The 27720-nt window shown below is 48.7% G+C and overlaps 1 protein-coding gene across 2 annotated transcripts in view; it reads right to left on the reverse strand.

The window, feature by feature from the left end:
* Positions 1-1368: 1368 nt before the first annotated feature.
* LOC112117962 (mitogen-activated protein kinase kinase kinase 3-like) overlaps positions 1369-27720 on the reverse strand; it is a 112810-nt gene continuing 86458 nt past the window's right edge. For both annotated transcript variants that reach the window (XM_024216099.3, XM_024216098.3), the window contains exons 8-17: positions 23214-23347; positions 20363-20436; positions 14036-14103; positions 11623-11715; positions 10135-10329; positions 9249-9397; positions 8355-8486; positions 5162-5291; positions 4298-4475; positions 1369-2057 (exon numbers count right to left, since the gene is read on the reverse strand). In XM_024216099.3, coding sequence (XP_024071867.1) covers positions 1829-2057; positions 4298-4475; positions 5162-5291; positions 8355-8486; positions 9249-9397; positions 10135-10329; positions 11623-11715; positions 14036-14103; positions 20363-20436; positions 23214-23347 — 1382 coding nt within the window. In that variant the 3' untranslated portion in view covers positions 1369-1828. The remainder of the gene's footprint in view (positions 2058-4297; positions 4476-5161; positions 5292-8354; positions 8487-9248; positions 9398-10134; positions 10330-11622; positions 11716-14035; positions 14104-20362; positions 20437-23213; positions 23348-27720) is intronic.

Here is a 27720-nt window from a genome sequence, read left to right on the forward strand (position 1 = left end):
TACTGGAGAGGTTCTCCCGTTGGCGTAGTTAATCCACCTTGTAGCTATGTTAGTGGGAGAAGCTCTCCCATCAACCTACCGCTGTGTACATGGGGGTGGGGTAGGTCGGTATAACTACATCGCTCAGGGGTATGGACTTTTCACACTCCTGTGCGACGTAGTTATACCAATATAGGTCTGTAGTCTAGACCTGGCCTCAGGATGAAATATGCCCCTGCACACAGCACCTGCACAGAGTCTATGTATCACTGAAGTCCCACAAATGTTCCCTTTTGAGGCCTTGAGAGGCGCTCAGCCCTCGTGCTAGTCCTGTGCGCTGGGGTGAATTCCACCTCCCGCACGGCTTTTCTACACTTGATGCTCTACAGCATCATCTAGGGCCTGATCCTACAAGGGACAGAGCTGAAGGCACTCGGCGCTCTGCAGGCTGGACCCTTCGTTAGCAGCACATTGGAACTGGTCACAGGTTGGCACAGCTAGGGATATGAGAAAACAGTTACTTACACCCTCACCTGTTCTGTTCCCATTAAAATCCGTGGATGCGGGTTGTGTGTGTGTTGCTGAGGGGCTGCTCCTCCCCCTCCCACACTGGTGGGCAGAGACTGGGCTCCACTCCCTAAACACTGCTGAGCCAACATGGAGGGGGAAGGCAACTGTGCCAGAAGAAGGGCTGGCACAGCTCACTTCCTTTATGGGGCAAGGAGTGATAGGGTGACCGTATATCCTGTTTTGGCCAGGACAGACCCTTTTTTAAGCCCTGTCCCAGCCATCCTGACTGACAAAAATGGGCATTTGTCCTGTTTGCTCTTGTCAACTTGATCAGTTGCGGGGGAGGCAGGGCTTGGGCGAGCAGTGGCTGTTTCAGTGGGAACAGGATCAGGTGCTGAAGAACGAGCTTTTGCTGAGCTGAGGGTGCCATTGACATCAGCATCATATAGACACACTTATCCGCTGAACAATGAATGAACACACAGAGGTCCTGTGGCCAGCTTCAGCGGTGAATAACCTACAGGGACCTTATTGTATCCAGAGAAGAAGAATGCCTTGCACTTACACTATTTTACAGGTACAAGAACACCAACTCAGCATGGCTGCATTGTAGTCACGTCCTTGACTGGATACCTTGTGCTGAATGAGGCTTTCACTCGACTGTAACCACCTAAGGCACAAAATCTGAATCCTCCCCTCTGAAGAGCTGGAGATGTTGCTATGGACTTTGCCTCTCATCTCCACCCCCCCAACAGGATTGCTTTCCCCCTTGGACATGAACGACACACCTATGCCGATCATTCTTTGGTCCTGGGTTTGTTTCCCTTTGCTTCACGCCTGAATCCCTCTCCGTGTCTGTCAAGCTGTAAACCGCAGCCACTGCTGTTCCTCTGCTGAGGAGACGGCTTCCTTGTGGGATGTTGCCAGTGCTGCTTTCACGGCCAGCAGGGGGCACCAGAGTTCGTTCACATCATTCCTCTGAGGCGAGCGAGTTACTATTCCCAGCTCCTCCGCTACCAGACAGCCACTCAATAACGGGGCGGGCGAGTTTGCCACTAGCATCGATGCCGATGTGTTCCGAGGATGATCCCCAATTCCGAACTCCCTCCAGCCCCAAACATGGCGACAGCCACCCGTCTCCACAGTTAGATGGTCATAAGTGCAGCTTACAAAGGAAAACCGACACTGGCCCCCTAGCTTGCAATGAGGAGTGAAGGATCCCAACCCAGGCTGAGGTCTGCATTTCAGAGTGCAAAGGTCTGTGGGTCTGTTTTTTAAACCCCCCACCCCCCATTTCCTTTGATCTTCACCTGCATTTCCCCTAACCCGCCGCAAGGGACTAGAGGCTGCAGTTCATGAATGAATGTCTCAGTAGGTCCTCTGCTGTGGGCCTCCGCTTCTCCTCCACAAAGATCTGCTTGAGGAAATTGCGGCAGGAGTCCGAGACGCCATCTGGGAGCTGGGGCTTGGTCGGCTGGGTGGCGATTTTGAAAATGGCCGCCATGGCTTCAAATTCCGCCCAGGGTGGCTTTTCTGTTAACATCTCCACCACGGTGCAGCCCACGCTCCTGCAATGGAGAACAGAGGATTAGAAAAAAGGAAAGAGCAAGAGGATTAGAAAAAAAGATTTTCATCCAGCCATTGTCCTGGCTCATTCCCTGCCCCTAAACCTATCACCCAAAACTATTCCCTAGATGTGCAATTCCCTAAATTTAGGGCTATAACGATATCACAGACAGATCGCTTTGGAAATGGAAGTCCTCTATTTAGGTGAAATTCGTCCCAGTGCAAAGGGCCAGCACATTGTGCCGATGGGAGAGCTCTCTCCTGCTGGCATAGAGCGGCTACACGAGCGATCTTACAGCTGCATTGGTACAGCTGCGCCGCTGTAAACTCTCTAGTGTAGACATCGCCTAAGGCCCATTTTCAAAAATGACTTAGGAGCCTGAGCCTCATTGAAAGTCAACGCTGAGAGGGAGCAATGCCTGAATACCTTTAAAAAGTCAGAGCCAGACAGACTAAGGGTCAGATTTTTCTAATGTATGGACGTGCAGAGAGGTGCCCGGTGGGATTTTCAAAAGCACCTAAATGGGTTAAATGAGAGTTAGGCACCTTTGAAAGCCATGCTAAGCACCTACCTGCAGCTTTAGATACCTAAATACCATTGAAAACCAGGCCTTACGGGTCTCGCCCAAGGTCAAACAAAGACTCTGTGGCAGAGCAGAGACTTGAACCCAGCCACCTCCAATCCCAGGTTAGAACCCTAACCACTGGGCCATCCTTTCTTGCTGCAGAATTAAGGTTCCATTTGCCAGGGAGTTCCCCAGGGCCTTGCTGAACTGGTACATAGGTTTGTGCTGGTCCTCTTCACTGGGGTGAATTTCCCCCCTTAACAAAGGGAAGCATACAGGCCTGAAAGGGTATGTCTACACTGCAATTAGACACTTACGGCTGGCCTGTGCCAGCTGACTCGGGCTCGGCTAAGGGGCTGTTTAATTGCGGTGTACATGTTTGGGCTCAGGCTGCACCCCAAGCTCTGGGACCCTCCCACCTAGCAGCCTGAGCTTTAGACCCTGCGCTGTAGCAGAGCTCAGGCTGCAACCCTGAGCCGGGACATTCACACCGCAATTAAACAGCCCGTTAGCCCAAGCCAGTTGGCACAGGCCAGCTGCGGGTTTTTAATAGCAGTGTAGACATCCCCAAAGAGGGAGCCAGCTCGCTGGGAATATTTTGTACCTATATTCGTTGGCAGCAGCCTATCGACCTAGTACATTATGTTTACTACCAAAGACATCTGCAGCCAAACAAGGCTTTGCTCCCTGTCTGGCTTCATCTCCCATTTGCTTCTGGGAAGGAGGAGTCCAGAAGAAGCAGCCTGAATAAAAAAAAGGGCAGAGGCAGGAAAAAGCAAGGCGGCTTCCCAGCCCTTGGGGTGGAATCCTAGCAGCGCGGCGTTTCCTCCGGCCTCATTTACACCAGCTTGGCAACCTTGGCTCATAATCAGAATGAATAAAACGTAGCTGCACTTCCCGCCTATCAGCTGGAACAGGTGGCAGTAAGGCTGTCTGCCAGCGACTCCTCAGGCATTCTCCCCAGTGCGAAGCAGATACAATGGCTGGTTTCCACTGAGCCTGGTTGTTGGAAGAGTCAAGGGAATATGTGCTGTGCATACAGTATTGTTGTAGTTCATTAGGGTGAGGACTATTATTCCAGCTGTTCAGCCTCGGGGCCCAATCCGGCAAAGATCAAGTATCTAAAATGTTCAAGAGTCGCCACCAATTTTGGAAGCCTCCAGTTTTGAGATCCCACCTGCAAACCTCGACAGCCAGTTTTTCCAGAGCTCCTGCAGTTCCCAGGGCGGGGAGGGTGCTCAGGGTTACTTAAAGGCAGATTCAAGGAATCTCCACCCAAAATCAGCATCCAGGTTGGAAATTTCCAAAAGCAAGTAGGGATTTGGGGTGCTTCCATTTTTGGGTGTTCAGCCTGAAACACCGTAAAGGAGCCTGACTTTCAGTAGGTGCTCAGCACCCACCCTCTGGAAATCAGACCCTTTTTAAAGGTGTCTCAAGTTGAGCATCCAAAAAAATCACTAATCACTACTGAAAATCTTGGTAGTCAGTTCTAACTATAAGCACACTGTTCCAGCCACTAACCCACACGGTCTTGCAAATGCTAGTTATACTGGTTGGCCTTGGAAAATTAGCCGCTGTAATTCTCGAAGCGATGAACGGATACAGGCTACATTAGAAAATTGCAATGCTGACCCACTGCAGTGGAGATTCTGCCCTGGGATTACTTTGTTTCTTACCACACGTCAGCTTTCCTTCCATAGCCTTCTCCACTGATCACCTCTGGGCTCATCCAGTACGGCGTTCCGGTGACCGATTTAATTCCCGTTCCAGACATGCAGATGGTCTGGATGCGTTTGCTGGCACCAAAATCTCCTAGTTTCACATTTCCAGCAGAATCTCGCAAAATGTTGGCACCTAAGGGTCAAGCACAAAAACCCAAGAGATAAAATTGCAACCAGGGCCAACGCAGCTCCAGCAAGGGAAGGCTCGGGCAAAGGGCCAGCATCTTCAGAGTTGGAAAAAAGACGACATTTAGCTACATGAAGGCAGTATGCTAGGGACCCTTTTTTTTTTTTTTTTACTGGAATTTTCAAAGAGGCCTGTCTCTTGGTTCCCTGAAAATCCCACCCAAAGCGCTTTACACACCTTGCATCAACTCCGAAGCACCCCTGGGAGACCGTAAATAATTACCAATCCCCAATTAAACAGGAAGCTAAACTAAGTCACAGAAAAGGTACGGCCAATATCTTCCAAAAGTGGCTTCTGATTTACGGCAACTCAGCATGAATGTCCATTACCTCAGGCCTGGTGCTGAGCTCACACAATTGCAAAAGGAGCCAATGGGGGCTCTCAAAATGAGTATTCCCGATTGGACACTCAATATTTGGGGCATACACACCCCTCCCAAGTCAGAGGTCACTTTTGAAAATTCTGGCCTAAGCAACTTGTACAAGACAACACTGCAAGCCCAAGGCAGAGCCAGGGCTAGAAACCATGTGTCTTAGCCTCTAGAGCTGCACTCTGACCATAAGGCACAGAATCCTACTTAAGGTGCTACTAGATCAGAGCAGGAAGGCGATCTCACAGTGCAATCTACTTACCTTTAATATCCCTGTGGACAATCATATTGCTGTGTAAGTAGAAAACTCCCTGCAGAATCTGCCTGGTGTACTTCCGGGTGACGTTCTCGGTCAGAGCACCATATGCTTTCAATTGGTCCTTTATGGAACCCTATCGGAAATGAAATGCATATACACAAACCACAGGAGTGAATGATGCGTATTGTGTCATGTTGGCTTTTATATTTCTGTGACCGTTTTCTGAGAGACAAGGTGGGTGAGGTAATATCTTGTATTGGACCAACTTCTGCTGGTAAGAGAGACAAGCTTTTGGGCTACACAGAGCTCTTCTTCTTGATGTCTGGGAAATGTACTCAGAGTGGCAGCTAAATACAAGGTGGAACAGACCGTTTAGCGTAAATAGTTCAAGGTTTTCTGGTTTATAAAAAGCTTTACTGAATCTAACTGAGATATAAAAGAGGAATATATGAAATCAGAGACACTGATAAACATAATGGGTTATGAGTTCAATCCTTGAGGGGGCCATTTAGGGATCTGGGGCAAAAATCTGTCTGGGGATTGGTCCTGCTTTGAGCAGGGGGCTGGACTAGATGATCTCCCGAGGTCCCTTCCAACCCTGATATTCTATGATTCTATGATAATGGAGCAAGGATCATGCCTGAATTACAATATCCCCAAGGGACAGATGGGGAAGGGCAGTATTGTACATACAACCCTTGCTAACTCAGCATAGTTCTCTATCCCCCTCTAGTGGCTGGATCACATCATTGGTCAGCTTGTTTGTGGGAAATTCGTCTATATAAGCATGATCCTCTCCACCGCTTGAGCGAAAGGAACACGTCCATTAGTTTGGAGCTGACGCCGAGACTTCTACACATTGCCTAGACGCTGAAGTGGGACAAAGAGACACCTTCTCTTAGCATCACATTTCCCCGGGCTGGGGAAGCTCAGCTGGAGCTACTCAGCTAGGCTATCCACAGGCCTATATGGACAACCAGATGTAACAACATCCCTGGTTGGATCGCTGCCAGGATTGATCCTAGGAACGCTGGATCTCAAAGCATGAGTTTTTACTGCTGAAGGTAATGAAGTGAGTGCTTCAGCTCAAGCAACAGGCGTGGAGGCTTTTAGGTCTACAGCTCCCTGGCTCAATCTCCAGGTAAGCCAGCCAGAGTGGTTGTTCCATAGAGAAGATTTACACTAAAGGAGCTACCCAGCTACAGGACTCCAAATGCTGAGGAAGGATTCCATCCTGTCTGAGCGAAGCTCGTCCTGGCCCGTTCTATGGATAGACAGTCTCCAGGGCTGTCAGTCTGGCATCTTTCATCCACCGGGGAGCAGCAGGGGTTGTCTGGGTTCTCTGCTCAGTCTCCCACTGACATTCTTATTGTCCCTGACCTCACCCCCCTGCAGCCTGAGCTTTTGCTCAGCTCTGGGTTCCTATTTTGCTCCTTCCCACTTTAAAGGGGGTGGCCAATGAAGTGCCAGTGGGAGGAACCTATCAGGGTCCCTCCCGCCCTACAGCTGGGTATCATCTGGGGTTCTGTCAATGTCCTCTGATGGAAAATCTTTGGTTAGGCATTTGAGCCCTCCACTTCTGTGGATCTCAGTCTGTGGGGTGGGCGCTGGACATGAAGGATGCACCGAGGCAGGGCCCTTTTAAGGATCTCATCTTGTACTAGAATCAAATAGACCAGCCCCTTTCGCCCTCAGTTAATTTAAAGGAGGATGCGGGTTGTGTGTGTGTGCGGAAGACACTCCAACAATGGTTTAAATGGGTGAATTACAAACGGACAGGCTATCGAACACTGGCTAGAGCCAGGCAGGGTGCGGAAGGTCCCGCACAAGCAGCTAGACCCCACGCAGCCCTTGCCAAGCCAGCTGCATTAAATCAGAATCTCAGCCAGATGCAGCACTTCAGAACTGCTGCTCCGTACAGCTTGGGAGTTGGGCCTCTTCCACCAGCCGTACAAAAAAAGCAGAGCCCTGGGCTGATGTTGTGAAATAAGCTGTTGCCGCGGAGTGAAAGTCAATCTTTATCTGGCCAGAGCGCTAGTTTATCGGAAGGAAAACAAACATTCCGATCCAGGAACAGGAAACAGCCCCGGCACAAACGCTGGCTTCCTGGCAGGTAACAGACATGGGCATGTTGGAGAACGAACAGCGAGGGGACTGATTACACTGCACTGGGCTTATCCTTTTGGTCCCATGCCTGGGGGTTTATGTCAGGGATCAGAAAGAGCCTCCAGAAACAAATGGGTTCATGGGGCTGTGGTTAGAGAGAGGGGGTCGTGCTAGGGGGCTAGTTCAAATGGTCGTTCATGTGGATCTGGTGGGGGATTTTCTACCATGTTTGCCAAATACCAAAGCTATTTGTGACTATATAATCGAATGGTCCCCTCTGGCCTTAAAAATCTATGAATAAACATAGGTTTGCTCCCTCACAGTCTAGAGGACAAATCCAGAGATGATGTGTAAGAAGGTGTAAGTAACACAGGTGGGGGCTGAGGGGGCCGGATCCTCAGCCAGTATAAATCAGCACTGCTCTGTTTACACTAGCTGAAGCTCTGCTCCAGGGAGTCTACGCTGGTTTAACTTACGTGCTAAAGTAGTAAGAAAAGATGCAAGTTACATCCCCTGCGCCACCTAGCAGAACATTAAAACTTCTTGATTTTACATTGCCCCTGGAGATATTTCATTCTACACGAACAGAGTCATGACCTGGTGACGTCCTGACATGATAAAACAGCATCGCCATGAGATGACTTGGTCTCCAAGGACAGGATAATTAGTAACGTTGTGTTTTCAACGTGCACATATCAGAATAAATAAATAACTCATGATAGCTGTGTGCGGATCGTACTACAATTAACCTTTCCCAGAGTGCTTTGTAATAAATAACTAGGGATGGGCCCAAAGTCACAGAGATTAGATCCAGATCTGGATCCAATCCCAAATTCGGCCGTGTTCACATTCCAGGCTGTGTCACACAGATAGGGCCCTTCCGCAAAGTTCAAATCAGGATCTGACTGCCCCAAATTTCAGGGGTGTTTGGAATCAGGATTTTGATTTGGCCCATTGTAGACAAGGACCAGGTTGCGAAATCTGACTCCAGATCCAAACTTCGCCTGAGCTGGGAAGCGTTTGGATTCAGCTCTCTGGTTCAGGTCCATCTCTATAAATAACCACATGGGTTGGCTGCTGTCACACTTACCCCTGGCATGTATTCCACAAAGATAGACAACTTCCTCTCTTCCGGGTCCCGCAAGCAACCGTAATACTGGACTATCCTGTCATGGCGAAGGGTCTTCAACAGCTGGATCTCACATTCTAAGGCATTTACCTCCTGCAACGATACAGAACGTTACACGATGAAAAGACAGACCTACGAACGTCACATCACTGCAGAAATACTGCCACATTCAAGCTTATTCTCCTTGAGGATTTCTGAAGCACTGACTATATCCCTAGTGTTGTACAAGACCCAAGAAGACAGATGGCTGCTCTCCCAAGGAGGTTATAGCCTAAAAGACAGACAGGATGCACTGGGAAAGGCAGAGAAGGGACTCTGCTTGGGATTGTTAGAGAGAGATGCAGGCAGGCAGAGATTTACTTATTCCCTTGTTTCTGAAGGGCAGCACCAAGCTTTCAGGAGGGGCGAGCATGAGGGAAAAGCAGAGGCTGGGCAAATGGGCTATCCAGAGATGGGAGTGGAGGGTGGTGAATGGAGCCCTGGGGCTAGCATCACAGAAGAGCAGGAAGGACAGGAGATGGCGAGAGATGAGACTGGCGACGCAGGCTGGGCTAGCATCATGCAGGTCCTGGAAGGGAAGATGAGTGGTCACTGGATGGCTTAGGCCATGGCAGGTGTCCATGGGCTCTGTGGGAAATCACAAACAGCTCTGAGCCAGGAGGGCCAGCACAGCACATACAGGAACTATGCACGGCATTCACGCATCGCCTAGTGGTGACATGGGGGACAACAGATGCCAGCAGACCCCATCTCAGGACCTCCATCCCACTCAGCAATATGGGAAGGGCAGGATGATTGTGACCCACTCGCACCCAGTTGCTCTTCAGGAAGGCTCAGTCCAGCCCTCACACTCACCTTGCTGGTCTCTTGACTGTCTGGGTCAAAGGGCACCTGCTTCACTGACAGCTCCCTGCCAGTGTCTGCGTCGTAGCAGAGATAAACCTCTCCGAAGGCCCCTCTGCCAAGGAGCTTCCCCAACCTCCAGTTCACTGGCGCCTGCAGGGCTGCAGGAGGGACATCAATGGCACAGTCAGGACACAGCATAGGGGTCACCGGACCCTTTGCAATGCAGCTCTAAATCTTCTATGCAATGAGTGGGGGCACACAGAGTGCATTAGCGCCTACCACAAAGAGCGACACTTAGAGCCTGATTCCCATCCCATTCACGCTGCTTTCACTCCACTGGCTTACCCGATTTACACCAGTGTAAGTGAGAGCAGGATCAGGCCCAAGGATGTACATTGATACAGGGCCTTCCCTCCTGCAAGGGCTGAGAATAATTTGCTGTGTAATGTTGGAGTCCCTTCCCTACCCCCCAGTGACGTGCAGCCACTGCTGGAGTGGAACACAAGCGATGGTTAACAGGGCACAGCACTGCTATGCGGCCATTCAGAGCAGGAAGTGAAGAATCATTTATCCCACTGTAGCTGCAGGTGGAATGTAATTGCCCAGGATGGAATTTGGCCAGAACACCCCTATCTTTATGGAAAGTGCCAGGAGATCTTAAATGACCAGGGCTTTCTCTTGGAGCCGTCTCCCGGGAGCACAGCGCCCCTTAACACCATGCTGAGGCATTGGTTCAGTACTGATTCAGGACTGAGAGGGAAATGCCATCTGCTGATCCACCCCAGCCCCTGAGTTCTCCTTGGAGGTTTCCCCTCCACCAGCCCCGCCTGACCATACTTAGAAGACAAGATCACAGCCTGAGATTCTAAACAGCAACCTGTTGAAATTCACTCACAGTTCCTGGACTTGCTGGGGGACGTGCTGAAAACCTGCAGTCCCTTGTCACAGTCGATCCACCATTTGGTCCTGTGCGCCTCGTACTGTAAGGTGAGGAGCTTGCTGTCCCCGTTGAAGCTCTTTGTTCTGCTGGAAGGGACGAGCTGAAACCGATTCTCCTGAGGGACGTAACTCCTTGGGAAAGTCCTTCGGCCTTCGTGAGGAAAGCAGAATTACTGACAAGGACATGCAACGTCTTGTCTCTCGTCATACACTCAGACCCTGTCTGGATTCAAAGTGGTACCTGTTTCAATTGCAATATGCATCCGAAGAAGTGGGTTGTAGCCCACGAAAGCTTATGCTCTAATAAATTTGTTAGTCTCTAAGGTGCCACAAGTACTCCTGTTCTTTTTGCTGTTTCAATTGCTTTGCTATGGAGGTGTAAATTGCAGCATTGTGCTCTAACTGCCCCATTGAGACGCTGCTGCAGTGTCCACACAGGGCAGTGAGAGCCCAACCGTTCACTGCACTCTGCGATTCGCATCCCCATAGTCCATGCTGCAGCACAGTGTAGACAAGTTCTTAGTTAAATGATGCAAAACCCTGCGTGGGCAGTTTTAAGTTGATTAAAACCTTCGCTTAACTCATCAAGGAATCAATTTAAAATAAATCAACATAAGCCAGCTTTAAATCAAATTAAGAGTGTCCACACAGTGGTTTTCACCAGCTATACAGGTTAAAAAAAAAAAAAAAAAAAAAATCACAGTGCAACTTGGAGTCTAATTCCCAGCGTACACTTAAAGTTCTTTGAGGCAGGGCTGGAGCACCCACGGAGAAAAATTAGCATGTGCTTAGCACCCACCAACAGCCAAGGCCCCCTCCTTCCCTCCCCACCCAGCGCCTCCCCTTGCACGCCACAAACAGCTGTTTCACGGCATGCAGGTCGGCTCCGGGGGGGGGGGGGGGGGGGGCGGGGGGGGGGCGCCCCCGGGGGGGGGGGGGGGGGGGGGGGGGGGCGGAGCAAGGGCAGGGCAGGAGTTTGGGGGGAAGGGGTGGAGTGGGGGCGGGCATCGAGCACCCCCTGGGTACAGGGGAAGTCGGCGCCTATGGAAAGGGTCATTTGAGAGAACGGGAGTTAGGGCATGTCTGCACAGTGCTTTAGTCCACGCCAGAAGGTGCGAATTCTAACGCACACTAGCGTGTTGCGCACTAAGTGGCCCGTGTGGACCCTGCTAGTGTGCACTAAAAGTTCCCTAGTGTGTGTTAACATAGTCCCATTTCAAACAGTAACTGCATTAACACACACTAGGGAACTTACAATGTGCGCCAGCAGTGCCCACATGGGCCCAGAGCAGTTCAAGTGACTTGCCCGCGGTCACACAGGAAGTCTGTGGCAGAGCCAAGAACTGAAGCCAAGTTGCTCCTGTCCAGGCCAATGCCCTATTCCTTGGCTTAGGCCATCAGTGAGCTTTTCCCCCAAGCCCGCATGCACTGGTCATTGTCTCACCGTCGCTATAGTCCTTGCGGCTCTGGGAAAGGTGATATTGTCTGGGGAAGGTCCCACCTTTCCCGAATCGCTCACAAAACGGGATATCGAAATCTGACAGGAGAGAAAGAGAAAAGTCTCCGTTAGATCAACTCCGTGAGGAACTCCTGGAGCATTTCTCATTGGAAGTTCTGTTTTTCACTTGAAAATGCAACGGAGAGACCAGGCAGAAGATTGTTCATTCCCAAGATGGGACGTTCTCCATGGCTCATTTCTGAAATCTGCCCATCGCGGACAGAAGGCTGAGGTCAAAGGGGACCGATCTTGGCCCCAGGAAGCCAACACAAGCTTTGCTGGTGACTTCAATAGGAGCAGGCTCTGGTCCACAATATTTAAAGAAAGGTTCAGCAGCCCAGCTTATTTTTATTTCTCCAGATGGTTTGGCCCCATCACAATTGCTCCTGTCTCTTTCTAAGCTAGACCTGGCTTTCTTGGAGCCATAACTTCTTGTACGTGACTGAGAAGAGCCATTGTTCTGCAATGGGGTACATTTTCTTACGTCTGTTGCTTGTTTTCTTTTCTCATCTCTCTACTTTCCTCCTCCTCACATTGTCCCTGGTTGCCTTCATGCCCTTTTCTCCCTGCTCGACCCCACACATTTTCCCAGTCTTTCCTAACCCCTTTGCCACTGTCCTAATCCACGCCACAGCCAGTTTCTCCACCTCGTTAGTTAGAGAGCGGGGAATTTACACAGAACTATGCTGGTTCTATTCAGGGTTATAAATCTCTCACTTAGGAAACGAATGAACTTCCATACTGGATCAGACCCAAGGTGTATCTAGTCCAGTATCCCATCGCTGACCGTGGCCAGTCCCAGATGCTTCAGAGGAAAGTGCAAGAACCCAGAGCAGGCAGATGTAAAATAATCTGCCCCTCATTAAGGGGTCACGCTGAGCCGTAAATGTTTGAGACTAGTTTAATTCCTGGAGCATGAGGTTTTATATAATCAGAATAACACTAGAGAGAGAAAATTAGGTTAGAGACAAGAGATTACATTGGGTAAAAGTGCTAAAATTTGAGTTAAAATGAGATTACATGAGAGAGAAAGGGATGGATGGATGGATAGGGATAGAAACATTAATAATGAGAAGTACAGGATGCCATCACTGGTAGCATAGAACACATTAGATTAAAATATCTTTAATTCCCTCCCCCTCATCTTTCACCTCCTGTTTTTCCCCTATCAAATCCTGACTAAACAGCTTATTCTGAAGGATTGTTTGTCTTAGCCCCGAGCCAGGAGCTGCTCCTTGGAGGCCATTCCTGGCATCGGCCTGACTTCAACATGATTTTACCATTACTCTAGCGCTAGGGCAGAGCACACAATGGCTGAAGTATGGGCAGCAAGAAAAGCAACAATGCCAGGTCAAGAGGTTAACAACAAGCCATGCGTGAGCAGTGATGCGGACTTGTGTTTTCAAGTGAAATGAATCCATTGCCACCAGGGACATATTAAAACTTCACTGCAAGTATTGACTTAAAGCTCAAGTTCCCTGGTTCGATCTCTAAGTGCTGCCTCAAGCCAAAAATGTGTTATCAGCTATCGGCAGATAGCCATGTGTCCATTTTTAGTAGCAAAAGTCATTACAGTACTATGAAGTTTCCATGACTTAACCAGCTGGACATTTATGCTCAGTTGAGCATTAAGCTAAGATCCTTACAAGTTACCAACACACCTTTCCGTAATGGCATTTCCAATGTTACTGATTGTATCTCTTATTAATGCAAATGGAGAATTTTTTCCCACTCTGCAGTATTTTGCAATCCAATAGCAACACAGGACATAAGAATCTGAAAGTGAGACTGATTAGAATCTGACTAGAAACAAAGATGAAACTGAGTAGCTTATTGTCTTCTTCCCAAATGAGAGAACGGCAAGAAGTAAACAAATAGAACAAGCAGGAGGACCCAATCCTGCAAGCACTTACTACTAGCATAGGGCCTGATTCTGATCTCAGATCAGCTTTTACATTGGTGTATCTCCATTAACTGCAGTGGAGTTACTCCTGATTTAGACTGGGGGTGGGAGGAGGACGAAACTGATTTCAGAATCAGGCCCAAGAGGAGTGGAATCAGGCCCCATAGCATTTAGGATCCTCAATAGTCCTGTCCGCTTCAAAAGGCTTACAGTGATCGTTAAGCTTGGCAGTATCTGTTTGCAGCACTGGGTCCTTAGATTTTAAAATGTGTCTAGGTTTAAGAATTGCAGTGGCTACTTATAACATGAGCAGCGAAGCTGATTTGTTTGTTTTGAATGATTTAACCCAGTAGTATTCCGTTCTGTCGACTGATTCACACACAGCTATTTTGAAAGCCCACCTTACTGCCGCATGGCTGTGCTGTTACTTTGACACTAAATCCCACATATCCTTACCCAGGCAATCAAGACTGTCTTTGGGTTGGCTCTTCCTTCTGGAAACAGGGGTTTGGGTAAAGGGCGGGCTGTGGGAAAAGACAGAAACACCTTATTGTTTCAAACAGATCCAGTGATCAGAATCGCGTCTGCATTCATTATACATCGATAATATATTACATACTACTTTTACACAGAATGAGGCAAGATGCACTGAACTCCAGACGAACGTACTATGCAAGCTTCTTTCATTCAGGCCCTGATCCAGCAGAATACTTAAGCAAGTGCTTAACTTTCACCAGGGGCACTCAGTGGGAACGCTCATGTGTTTAAAGTTAAGCATGTGCTTTGCTGGAGAACTCCCTGTCCGATGTGTGCACTGAATGAGGCAGGGATCCTGTGGAAAGAACAGCACAGGATCCTGTAATTAAAGACTGTACCACAGTGATGCATATGCACAAGAGAGCAGAATTAATGTCCTCATTTCTTGACAAGTGAGTGCTCAACTTTGCAACTTTCCTGGTCTTTTAACGTCACTTGATGGGCATGGAATTATACACTGACACCCCCGTCTGCCACACTTTGGACATATGAACCTGTAGGGGCTCCCTTTTGCTGTAAAGCCGGGAATAAGCTACTTATTCCCTGAATTATGAAGAATCCTATGAGGTGCTTAGCACCCACAACTCCACTGAGTCTACTGGGGAGTGGAGGGCGCTCAGTATGTTAGAGAATCAAGCCTTCAAGCTGAGAACAGATCACTGGACAGGGATTCAGGCTTCCTGGGTTCTAGTCCTGGCTCTGCCATTGGCCTTGGGCAAGGCGCATTACCTCACTCTGCCTCAGTTTCCCCATTTGTAAAATGGGGATAATGATACTGACCTCCTTCATAAAGCGCTTTGAGATCTAATGATGAAAAGCACTACATAAGAACTAGGTATTATTAATGATTTTGCTATGGAGAAAAATGGTAATTTTCATAAAGCATTTCTTAACAGCCCATGATGAGCTTTCCTCTTTTCCCCCCATTGGTTAGCCTGCCTTATCGCCACCTCCGGAATAAGAACAACATTGTCTCAGATTCCAAGGCCAGAATTGAACTTGTGCTCATCTAGTCTGACCTCCTGTGTAACACAGGCCATAGAACTTGCCCACAATAATTCCCAGAGCAGATCGTTCAGAAAGACATCCAATCTTGATTTAAAAATAGTCAATGATGCAGGATCTACCATGGTCCTTGGTAAATTGTTTCAATGCTTAATTACTCTCACTGTTAAAAACGTACACCTTATTTCCAGTCTGACTTTGTCTAGCTTCAACTTCCAGCCATTAGATTGTGTTAGACCTTTCTCAGCTAGACCGAAGAGCCCATTATTAAATATTTGTTCCCCAGGTAGGTACTTATAGACTGTAAGGAAGTCAACCCCTAACCTTCTCTTTGTTAAGATCAATATATTGAGCTCCTTGAGTCTACCATGTCTAAGGCAGGTTTTCTAATCCTTTAATCATTCTCATGGCTCTTCTCGGAACCCTCTCCAATTTATCAACATCCTTCCTGAATTATGGGCACCAGAACTGGACACAGGATTCCAGCCGTGGTCACAACAGTGCCAAATACAGAGGTAAAATAATCTCTCTACGCCCTATTTGAAATTCCTGTGTTTATGCACTGTAGGATCACATTCTGCTCTTTTGGCCACAGCATCACATTGGGAGCTCATGCTCAGCAGATTACACACACACACCACAATCCCCCAAATTTTTTTCAGAGTCACTGCTTCCCAGTAGAAAGTTCCCCATCCTGTAAGTATGGCCTGCATTCTTTGTTCCCAGATGTATACATCGAGCCATATTAAAATGTACATTGTTTGCTTGCGCAAGTGATCTAGCTCACTCTGAGTCAGTGACCTGTCTTCGTCATTATTTACCGCCCCCCCAGTCACTTTATCAGTGATGATTTTATGTTTCCTTCCAGATAACTGATAAAAATGTTAAATACCGTACGGCCCAGAACAAATCCCTGTAGGACCCCACTGGAAACAGACTCACTTTTTGACGATTCTCTGTTTATAGTTAGTTTTGAATCCATTTAACATGTTCCATGTTAATTTTATATCATTCTAATTTTTAATCAAAATGTTGTGTGGTGTTGATTTGTATTATGCACATTACCCTCCTTTAAAGTATTTGCTCTATAACTGTAAAAATGTTTGCTCTGTAATTGTAACTCTGAGTCCTGTATCAGCTGCTCCATTATCTTGCCTAGGATCGATATCAGGCTGACAGGCCTACAATTACCTGTGGTCATCCCATTTACTCTTTTTAAAAATTGGCACATTATCTTTCTTCCAGTCTTTTGGAACTTCCCCAGTGCTCCAAGACTTGTTGAAAATCAACATTAATGGTGCAGCAAGCTCCTCGGCCAGACCTTTTAAAACTCTTGGATGAAGTTATCTGGAGCTTCTGATTTTAAAAATGTCTAACTTTAGTAGCTCCTGTTAAACATCTGTAAATACTCCTGCAGGAATTCTGGGCCACTGCACATGCGCAGAATTCATGTGCTGCACAGAATTTTTTCCCCCTGCAGAAAATACATTCTGCCAGAAAGATGCTGCAGTTATGTCTTTTGCTCATCAGGGGTCACTGTGGCAGCTGAACAGAAAGCAGCTGCTCCTGAGTGGGCACAGCTCCAGCTGTGGATAAGGAAGAGAAAGAGGCTGTCTTCCTCACAGCACCCTGCCCATTCGGCCAGATCAGGAGGCATGGGATATGGGAGTGGGGGGAGACGGACAGCATGGGGCAGATGGACCTGCTGGGGGATCACAGACTGGGGTTCAGAAAGGCTAGTGGGGGGGACAGACTGGGGCGGGGGGCTGAATGGGAGTATGGGCGCAGGGACACATGGGGGAGAGGGGATGCAGGGAGGAGGGGTGGCTGAATGGGGGTGTAAGGACACATAGGGTTGGGGGGGATGTGGGCAGCTGTGCTTGACTAAATAAGAGGCTAGGGGTCAGCAAAGGTCTGCCTGGGGAAGGCGCCCTAACAATTCCTCCCAGCCCAAAAAAACAACCTGTTTCAGACTTCCACCCACCCCCAACATCCCTCCAAGTTCACACCCAGCCTTCTTACCAGCAACTACTTCCTTTTCCCTCCGCTCCTCCGTTACCTGACTCCCCCAAGCCTTTGCCCTGCTTCTTAGGGGTGTGGGAAATACATTTCTGTATTGTCATTTAAATGAATTACTCAAAGTTTTGTATTTATATGCCTAGTAGGGAATCTATTTGTCAAAAAACATTTCCTGAATCTTTTTTGTTCTCTGTATTGTTAGACATAGTTGCTGACAATATTTTGAAATAAATGATCAAAATAATTGAAACTGGCATGATTATATTGTGTTATTTTGACAAAATATGCAGAATTTTAAAATATTGTGCGCAGAATTTTTAATTTTTTGGTGCAGAATTCCCCTAGGAGTACTTAAAGTCCATGAATTCTTCATGCCTCTTCCTCTTTCTTCCCTCATCTCAAAGAACCTCCACACCACCTCAGCAGTGCTGGCGCAAGAGCCTTCTCCTCTGAAGCTCCTGCCATGTGAACCAGCCTCCCTATTTCTTTTATTTCAATTATATTCCTCTGATTTCAAATCTCAGCTGAAAATAGCCTTTCCTCATTGCCTACAAGGTGTCTCTTGCTTTCTGCCTCATCTTGCTCTGATTATTTAACTGCATTAGTCACTGTAGCTCCATGAAACAGTTTGAGGTAGAGTTAGTGTAAAAAATGCCATGCAGAATGACAGCGTATTGGGACTTTGATCAGTGATGACTGCTGAGTTCAGACTGAGTTTTCATTCTAAACTTTATTCGGACTCTCTTACAAGGTCCTCAGAAAAAAATCCCTCTGAGGTGAAGTTACCTGGAAGGAACTGAGACAAGATGGCTTTGAGTCATGGAGCTCTAACAAGGACAGGTTTGGTTGTTTAGACAAGAGTCTTTACACCAGTCTTTGCTCTCTCCGAACTCAAAGACCGGTGGGCTGGCACAGCTGGAGCTGGTCAGGTATTAGTGTACAGAACATGCTGGCACAGAATTGGGTAACAAACAGAAAGAGCCCTCATTTTCATTCTCTACTCTTTTTGCCCACACATGTAGGTTTGTCCTCTCAGCCAATACCAGACAATTGGAAACAACATCTGAGGACCTAGTGAAGGGTCCAGTTCTACAGCCGTTACTCAAAGTTGTCCCTGGGCCAAATTCAAAGGGGATACCCAAGGTGCTTGGCTCCTTTAGGCTTATTTACACCAAGTTGCCAATGTGAGAGTATCAAGGAGCCAGATGATCTGCTTTAACAGACACCTTCTTACACCCTCCTGTTAGTTGCTTTCCTTGAAGCGCTTCTCCCTTCCGCCCCCGCACCATGCAAGCTGCACCAGCTCAGACACCCTTAGGGCATGGCTACACTTGCAGATGTAGTGCGCCAGGATTTAAACCAGCCCTCGGAGACAGCAGCAGGGAAAGCGCTGCAGTGTGTTTACACTGTCAGCTGCAAGCGCACTGGTGTGGCCACATTAGCAGCTCTTGCTACGCCACGGAGAGCAGTGCATTGTGGTAATTATCCCAGTGTGCAAGTGGCTGCGGCGGGCTTTTCAAATGGGGGGGAGAGGTGGAGTGACACAGGCAGTGTGTTGTGTGTATGTGGGGGGAGACAGTGTTTTGGGGGGCATAAAGTGTGTCAGCATGCTGTCTTGTAAATTCAGACAGCAGCAGAGGGAAACCCCGACATCAGCCCCCCCCCCCCCCCCCGCCTGCCTCGGCAGCAGCAGCATTCCACAGTAATGGTTTGCTTTGTGTCCCGGAGCAGATAAGCAGCCGGCTGTCAGAAACGGAGCTTTGAAAGGGGATATCCCCATGCCTGCAGCCGAGTTCAAAGCAATGACAAGAGTGGCCACTTGACGTCAAGGGATTATGGGACATTTCTGGAGGTCAATCACAGCGCAGTAATGCAACACGTTGTCCACACTGACACCTTGGCGTTTCAGCCGGGGCGCAGCAAGCTTTATGCTTCTCGTGGAGGTGGATTACCAGGAACGCTCCAGCTGCAGAGTCCAGGCGCTCTACGTGCCTTGCCAGCATGGACACCTCAGGAGTTAGGGTGCCCGGGGCTGATTTAATGCGCTCTAACTTGCAAGTGTAGCCAAGGCCAAAGACTCAGTGAACTGAGTAAGGGTGGTGGGGGGGTCTAAGTGAGCATGGTCTGACCCGAAGTCCAGTTAAGTTGATGGGAGTTTCCACTGGACTTTGGATCAAGCCCTAGGTCACTCTAAGGGTTCGGAGGAGAAACTGGGCTGTGTTGATTGTGCTGTTATTCCAGGTGAAGGCTATTTAGACTTAATTGCAAAATCAAGGAGAAGCGGACGGGCTGGGAGGAAGGGAGCCCACGTTTCATGGACATTTGATGAACAGCAATTGTGTGAGTGGAAATTATTACAAGGCACAAAAAGTCAATGGAGCATAGGGCTGAGACAGCTGAAATGTGCAAGGTTGGAGCGCACGTAAGGATCGGATCGATACAAATCGGACCTGCTGTAATGCAATGCTAATATAATATAGTCAAAACAGTCAGGGGGGAAAAAAGAAAATCAGTGATAAGGAAAATAAATGGCTTCCCAAAAGAAAAAGACATCGTATCTGAGACACTAACCTGCACTGGGGCAAGTTAGCGGTCACAAATGCACTGGCGGGTCTGGATTTAACTGGGAGCACTAATGACCTGCAGTCACTTAGCACAATGTGTCCTAGTTGCTTCTTGCAGAGGAGCTTAGTTGTTTTTCCTCTGGTATCCTTAGCACCTTTGGAGGTGTGGATGTCTGTCTGGGACGGCTCCATTTACCACACTCAATTGAGAGCATACACTATGGGTAGAGAGGAGGCAGGGAGCAGCTAAGGCGATATCGATCCAGTGATCTAGAAATCCACAGGGATGAAAGGGGAAAAATCTTCCAAGAACCAGAGAAATTGGAGAGGGAAAAGGTCAGAGAGGTTATCTAATCCCCTGCTGGTGCAGGACTGTTCCCATCTGTCCTCTGCCCTGTCCAGTATTATGTGACTCAAGGCATGGTGCTTCCATCACTTCCATGGGGAGACTATTCTGCAGGCTAACGGCTCTCTCATGTTAGGATTTATTTCTTGGTATTCGGTCTAAATTTCCCTTTGCTTAGGTGCCGCCCATTTCTCCTAGTCATAACCCCCCAGGACACCTTAAGCAATTCCTTTCCCTCCTTCAGACACTTGCAAAGGAAGCAGTGGTGGTTTTAATTACGCAGGCAAGCCCATGGTGATGTATCTGACTTACCTGTCTATAGATCTGTCCAGGGACTGGCAGCTCCCAGAGAGTGACTCATCAGGACTGATGAAAGGTTCAAGCATCTTTGGACAGCAAGGGAAAAGGGAAAACATTGACACAACGTGCTGTAAACCCTGAATCGGAAAATCCCAATAGTCTGTTTTAAATAATCCTCCAGATCCTCAGCAGGTGTAAATCAGTGATTTACAGCAGTGGACGGTCTGGCCCTGTAAATCTGTTACCCCATCCAATAGGGGATCTCAAAGCATTTTGCAAACAAATTCATTAAATCTTCTGACACAGTAGGGATGGAGATTCTTCTTCTTCTCAATTATTATTTGCCGATAGGGAAATCGAGGCACAGGGATTAACGTCCTGAGTTCGGAATGTGCGCAGAGTCAGGGGGAGCTCCACATTTTCAGCGCTTTTGAAAGTCAGGGCATACGAGACTTGCCCAAGGCCACCTGTTAACCTGGGTCACACCCAGGAATAGAACTCTGGCCTCCTGACTCCCTGGTCGCTGCCTTTAATCACAAGCCCACCCTTCCCCTCTGTTGGTAAAGGGTTAACAAGGAGGTTAGATCAAGGAATTTACTCTGCTCTCCCCAGCTCAGCGAGTCAATAAACGCTGTATTTGCGTGGGCTCCTGGATGACACATTTTACTAGATTGTGTTAATTATATCTGATTGTTAACAACAGAGTTGTTCTCCTAGGTGGCTTAGGGAACCACAAAGGTTACACACACTTCCACTACCATGGCGTTTTCTCCATGCCACCCAGCGGTGTTATAACAACAATCCCACTTAATCCTTTTCATCTACAAGACACTTCACAACTAATAACTAACACCCCCACCCCCAGCACCCCTGTGGGGTCAGTGCTAGGCCCAGCTTTCAGAGGGGGAAGCTGAGGCAGGGAGGCTAAGCGACTTGGCCAGAGCCATGGAGTATAGCAGGCTTGGAGGTGGGATTAGAAGCCAAGGAGTTCTTCATGCCCCGTGCTATGCTCAGGGTACTAGAATGTGCTTCTCTTTCCCTGTGATGTTTCTATGGTTACAGCTATTTAACTGGCTGCCATAGCAACACTCATTTGTTTTGGTAGGAGAGTCCCAATGGAAACAGTAACTCCCCCCCTCCCCCCTTCACACTTCTATCCCAAAGGCTGATGCATTGCAGCAATCCAGCCAACGAGGAAATCCCCATCCTTTGGGGCCCATTGTTGCCACCCCATGCGATGGCCACAGAGGGTCAGTGGAGAGCAACAGGAAAGTCCCCAGTGTGCAGTCTGTCATCCCCTGGATCCCCATGGTCCCACCACGAGTAGGCCAGCTGCCCCAGAGTTACAACCCCCAATGTCTCCTGGGCTGGCCCTGGGGGGTAATAACTACAGGCAGCCAAGTCACCAGAGTGCAGCCACCTCTTGGGGGGGGGGGGGGGCGGGAAGGTGGGAGAGGGGCAGTGGCCGGCCCACTGTACATTGCTGGTAAGAGCCAAGACTAGAACGTAGGAGTCCTCAGCTAAGCAGTGAAAGCGTGGGGTCACATCCTCAGCTGGCATAAAATCAATGCAACTCCATTCAAGTCAATGGCCACATGCTGACTTACATGTGCTGAGGATCTAGCTCTTCCCTTCGCTTTATCTAACCCTAATGAATGCAGCTCAGAAACCATTTACAAACAGCCCAAGCCCAGTGTTTGGCTGCTAGGCGCACAAGACATCTGCACTCAGCTGCTGCCAAGGCTCCTCCAGAGAGAGAGTGTTCAGTTTATTAATGGCCATAACACAAACCTTTGAAAATATAACTTTGTCATGGAAACCCTGGCCCAGCCTTCCCGCCTGTGTTGCTAGCAAGGGCCACGATAATGCAGCAGACACACTTCTTCCCCTATGTCCTCTTTGGTGGCAGGGTAAGAGCATCCTATTTCTGAAGACACTTATCCCCTTCTTGACATTTTGAACGTTGTCCAGAACGTGTGATAAGAAAGGGCAGCACCGCATCCCTCCCACATGGCCAGTGCTCACCAGGGCTGCATTTTCAGTTTGCAGGGCTCTAAGGCCCTGACCCTGCGAGGTGCTCTATGCGAGCAGACCCCTGCACCCACAGACTGTCCCATTGACTTCACTTGGGCATCGGGATCCATCTGCATGGGGAAACTTGCATAATCGGGGTAGAGCAAATGGAGAGGGAAGGAGTGGGGCATAAGTTGCTTTCCCCTCCAATTTCACTACAGCTGAAAATAGTGGGGCCAGGAACCATATCTGGAGCTAACACGGATGTGGGAAGCAGGGAGGAGAGCTCAGCACTTCCACCCCCTCTGCAATCACAGGGAATGGACTGGGATGCTCTCACATCGTCTCAGCCCCCAGCCCATGTTTGTCATTCTGGGGGACCATAATTAAGGTTCTGATTGCTAACAAAAGCTATTTGCACCATGTATTTCCTAATGGTTCTGATACCTAAGTGTGGTTTCTCCATGGTTACATATACCCCCAATGGCTATAAGTTTCTGTGATGTACTTGCTTATCACATGCTACGTATTGCAAAAAATCTTACGACCTCAGGTCAAGCAGTTGTACTAAGCTAAGCTTTCTACTAGACCTTGCTTAGACCTCAGCCTGTTGCCAAGTCGAAATGTCCTCCGACTTGCCTTTCAGCATCTTACATTACTGAAAGCAACCTTGCACATAAAAATATAAACTGTGCTTGCCCCTACTGGATCAGGTCCTGGGTCACAGGTCAACACCTAGGAACTCTCCATTGCTCCACCTCTGGAGTAACGGAGCTCGCCTCGGGGGTTGTAACGATCTGATTTGCCTAATGCTGGCGATACTCAGCTCACACACGCCAGCTCCACTTACGTTCTGGTCCATAATCTCAGGGATGAACTCCCCTTCGCTGTTAATACTGGTGTAGGAGCCCTGCCGAGCAATCTGCTGCTGTTCTTCAGGAACGCTCCCCGGGGGTGGAGAACTCCGGCCCGTGTGCAGGGAACCTACAAACACCGACAGAATCGCTTGTAAAGAAGAGAAGGAATCATCACTGCCCAGCCCCGGTGCTTTTTGCTAGACCAAGCCTGAGCTAGACTCCAGAGTTGACTGATTTCTGGGGAGGAAGCGATGCAGGGCCTGGAGAATCCAGGCTACCATTCAGATCATGGGGTCAAAGGCTTTCGGAGCAGGCACTATCTTTTTAGCTGTGTGGGGTTGAACAATGCCTACTGGTGTGGGGCCCCATTCCCTGGCTGGCAAACCCTAGGTGCAACTGCAGTACAAACAACAATACTAACACAATACTAAAGGAATAGATTTCTAAAGCTTAGCTGTAATACCCAGAGATGAGCACAAACCCAAACCTCTGACCCACAGCTCACCCGAACACTGGGGCAGTTCAGCCCTGGATCGAGTTATGGTGGCTAAGGCCCAGATCTTCTACAATAGGGAAAGTCTGATGCTCTTGGAAAATCAACCCGCTCTCTGCTTTGTATGCGTTTGCTGGGCAACATTGGACAGCCACATGCATCAATGAGATGTACATTAAAAACCAACTAAAAAAATACCCAGCCCCTCTCCTGCTGACCTCTCCCTCCTGCTGTTTCCCTAAGCTCAGAGGTCCTAGAACCAAAAGAACTTGGGGATGGAAAAGACCCAGGTAAATGATCCGAGTGGTCCCTTCTGGCGGTGGATCTATGGCTCTATGAATAGGCACCTAGTCCATGTCCTACTTGATGCAGGGCTGCCCCCTTCTGTTCACTTATTAGACCCCAATACTGTGATTGATTCTGCACTCTCAAATCTCTGCAGCCACATGGTGCCCCACTGACATCAGTGGGGCTCCTCATTAGCACAGAATCCACCTGCATGAATCTCACCGCAGCCCTGATCCTGCAATGTTTGGTCCAATCTAATTTTAAACCTCCCAGGTGACGGGGCTTTTCCCTTTCCCCCTGGGAGACAACGCCAGAGCTTCACAGCTCTCGCTGTCCGTTTTCCATTTTGTCCCGTTATTTCCTTAGTCATGGTAAGCAATCCCTCCACAGCTTTAGTGCTCGCTCACACCATTCCAATATCTGCAGACTATTCTCATGTACCCTGGCTTAGCCATCACTTGGCCAAGCTGCACAGATGTAGCTCTTCAAATCTGTCCTCGCTCCTCCCCTATCTTTGTTGCATTCCACAGAACTCCCTCCAGACCATCAATATCTTTCTGGTAAGAAGATGCCCAGAGCTGAAGGAATATTCCAAGTGTAATGCACCAGAGGAGGATCTATCCCATCCCTGTCCCCAGATGTGATGCCAATGCATCCCAAAACTGCATTGGTCTTTGTTATCAGGGCTGATTCGAAGCCAATTTGATATAAGATCTGTAATAATCCACTGGTGTTTCATAATGGGCCAACTTCATCTCTGGTGTAACTCCACTGACTTCAGGAACCCTCAAAGTCTTTGGATGTCCTTCTCCTTTGTTTTAAACAGATGTAAATCAGGAGTCACTCCCCTGAAGTGCTAGAGATCACCAGATCAGGCTCATTGCATTTATATCTGGGATACATTTGTTCCACTGTAAAAACAGCACTGGGGATGGGGGTAGCCAGTCCAGATCCCTTAGTAGGATTTGAAAAATAGTCATATGGTTTTGAGACAATTCTTTCTCCCCCCCTTCTTTTCCCCTCACAGATTTCCTACGGGAGAAGTACACCGTGGAAAAAAAACCCAAACCAACCAACCAAGAACTAATGCCAAGACCCAGGAGATAAAACACCTCCAATTATTACAGATCTCATATCGAATTGGCTTCAAACCAGCCCTAATAATGGGAAGTACAACGCAGTCTCTTTTCTCTTTAACACAAGAATGTAACCACGTAAGATCTCAGTTTCCTTGAATAAACCAGATCCACAGTATTATTAGTCAATTATTTGTTTAGCACTGCTGTAGCAAACACAGAAATAAAGTCAGGCCCTGCCCTGAAAAGCGTATAGATTTCACACACTGTGATGGTTGTGTCTCAATTATGTTGGGAATTTCTTTTATTACCCCTATTGCGAGATAGGGCAGCAACAGCACAAAGCCCTATTTCTCTCTCTCCCACAGGTTTCTTTCAAAAGGCCCTGATCCTATAAAGATTTACATACCCTGAGTTTAACTTTAAACATGGGAGTAGCCCCCATTGAGTTAAACAGAACTGCTTGCAAGTATAAAGTCTTTGCATGATTGCATGCAAGTCTTTGTAGGATCAGGGCCCTAGTCTGTATAATAACTCCTTGCGATGGCATTTACGGACCCCACATGGAGACTAAGGGAGGGAGGGAGCAGTACCAGGCCAAAAGGGCCCCGCCCCTCAGCAGCAGCAGATTATGCTCCAAATAGAGGATCTGCAGAGAAGGGACTTCAGTCAAGCAGGGAGGGAAAGTGAAGGAGAGGCTGGCTAACAGGAGGATCGCAGTTTGCATCTTCTGGGGACAAAGCGATCCACAAGAGAGGGTCTGGACTGGGGGTAAGACTCAACCAGGAGGGACCCTTTTCCCTCCCCACTGAGGGAGAATAACTGGACACTAAGAGGAGAGCCCGGGAATGCTCAGTTAACTGACTGAGCTGCTGGGACTGACTGGGGACTCCCGGGTGGAGGAAAGCAGGCTGAGATTATGTCCCAGAGCAAGAGAGAGCACCCGGGGAGGCTGGTCAGGGGCACCAGGAAGAGGCGAGAGAGACATTCCAGGCCTCTCCCCCATGGGCCCTGGTGGGGAGGTGGCCTGGATCCCCCTACTTCTCACTCCCCCCCACATCTATCTGGGAGAACTCCTGAGCGCTGAGAAATTGACAAGCCACGGCCTGCCAACCGGAATGCAACTCACTACAGGGTGAAAGGACTGTCGAGCCATGGCCTGCCCACTAGGCCTGCTGGCCTCTGAGTGAAACCCGCTTCACTCCTATTGACATAGGACAGCTTTATTTGACCTTCCAGGGTTATGCCTTCTGCCACCAGATTCAAGGGGGATAAGAAACCTGACCCACTCTTCCAGGGTAGGCAATAATTTGGATGGAGGGGCCTCTCACTGGAGAGGAGCTTGGTACGGATTGGGCTAGGGACCCTTTATGGCAAGACTGTCCCAGTGGATAAACTTCAGAGGAGCTGACAGGAACGGCTCATAGTTTGACATCTACAGCGGTGGTGTGTATTCCCAGGCACCAGGCATTTCCCTGCAGCCTTTGCTCTGTGTCCCTACACCTTTTTCTTTGGCTGAATTGGAGAAGTGGCTCGAGGCTCGGGAGTAGGGCTTTCTGGGCAGAGGGAGGGCCCTGCAGTGTCCAACTCTCTACTCCCAAGGATCAGGTGGAGCCTGATCTAGCCACCTTCAGAGCACAGTGCAGCCCCAGCACTCCCCCCGTTAACCAAGCCAGAGCGCCACTCAGCATCACCGCGCTTTATTCAGCATTGGATGAGGATGGAAATGGGGGCAGGTGGGTTGTGATCCACTAATGACAGAAATTATGTTGTCTAATGTATCTATAGGACTCAGATAGTACAGCGACAGACACCTTAGACAGATTAGGTAACCTAACCTTCATCCAGAGAGACAGGGAGGGAGAGGTAGATAGATGGATAGATAACTCTGGCCTTGGGCTGGCCCAGCCCACCCGTACAGGTTGCTCAATAAACCATACACCTGTAAAGGGCAAGGTAGAAGGTGCAGTGCCACTGCTCTTTGCACTGGATTTCGGGTGCTGAAGAAACAACAGCAGTGCCAGGGACAGAGATTAGGTGCCCTAGAAGCCATCCTACCAGGCTTTTCCTCCACCTCTTGAACTTGAAGCACTAATTCCGTCTCCGCCCCGCTCAGATACAGCAGGCGCTCTGAAACATTAGCTTACAACAAAAGCCGAACTCTTGGGGCCTGATCCTCAGCGGGTGTAAATCAGTGCAGCATCACTCAAGTCAACAGGCGACTTGCACCAGCTGAGGATTTGGCCCTGAATATTCAGCTCAGTTGAGCTAATCTGAGAGGGGAGTGAGCTAGGATCTCCCTCTGTTTTACACACAACACAACAAAAGGCTATTAGCTCGGGGCTAGAGTACAGCATGTCCTAAGCAGGGCCAGCCAAGCCAGCATGGAGATTCTGACAGCCACTCCTGGCATTTGCAGGGATCTTCCATGTTCCTTTCCATTTGTTTTTTTTAAGAACTTTTCATACAGCATGTGCAGAAAGTTTGTGGTGTTGCACGTACAGCTAGATCCCCCAGTGCCAGGCTTGGCTCCCCTCTGCCTAAATGTTCTCTGGTTTAATTCTCCCTCTGCTTAAGCAGGTCCCAAATCTTTACCAACTGCCTATCTGACAACACACCCTCCCCTGGCTAAGCAGAGATCCA

This window comes from Terrapene carolina, unplaced genomic scaffold, assembly GCF_002925995.2.
Source record: "Terrapene carolina triunguis isolate 2854851 unplaced genomic scaffold, T_m_triunguis-2.0 Scaffold111, whole genome shotgun sequence".
NCBI classification, from domain to species: domain Eukaryota; kingdom Metazoa; phylum Chordata; order Testudines; family Emydidae; genus Terrapene; species Terrapene triunguis.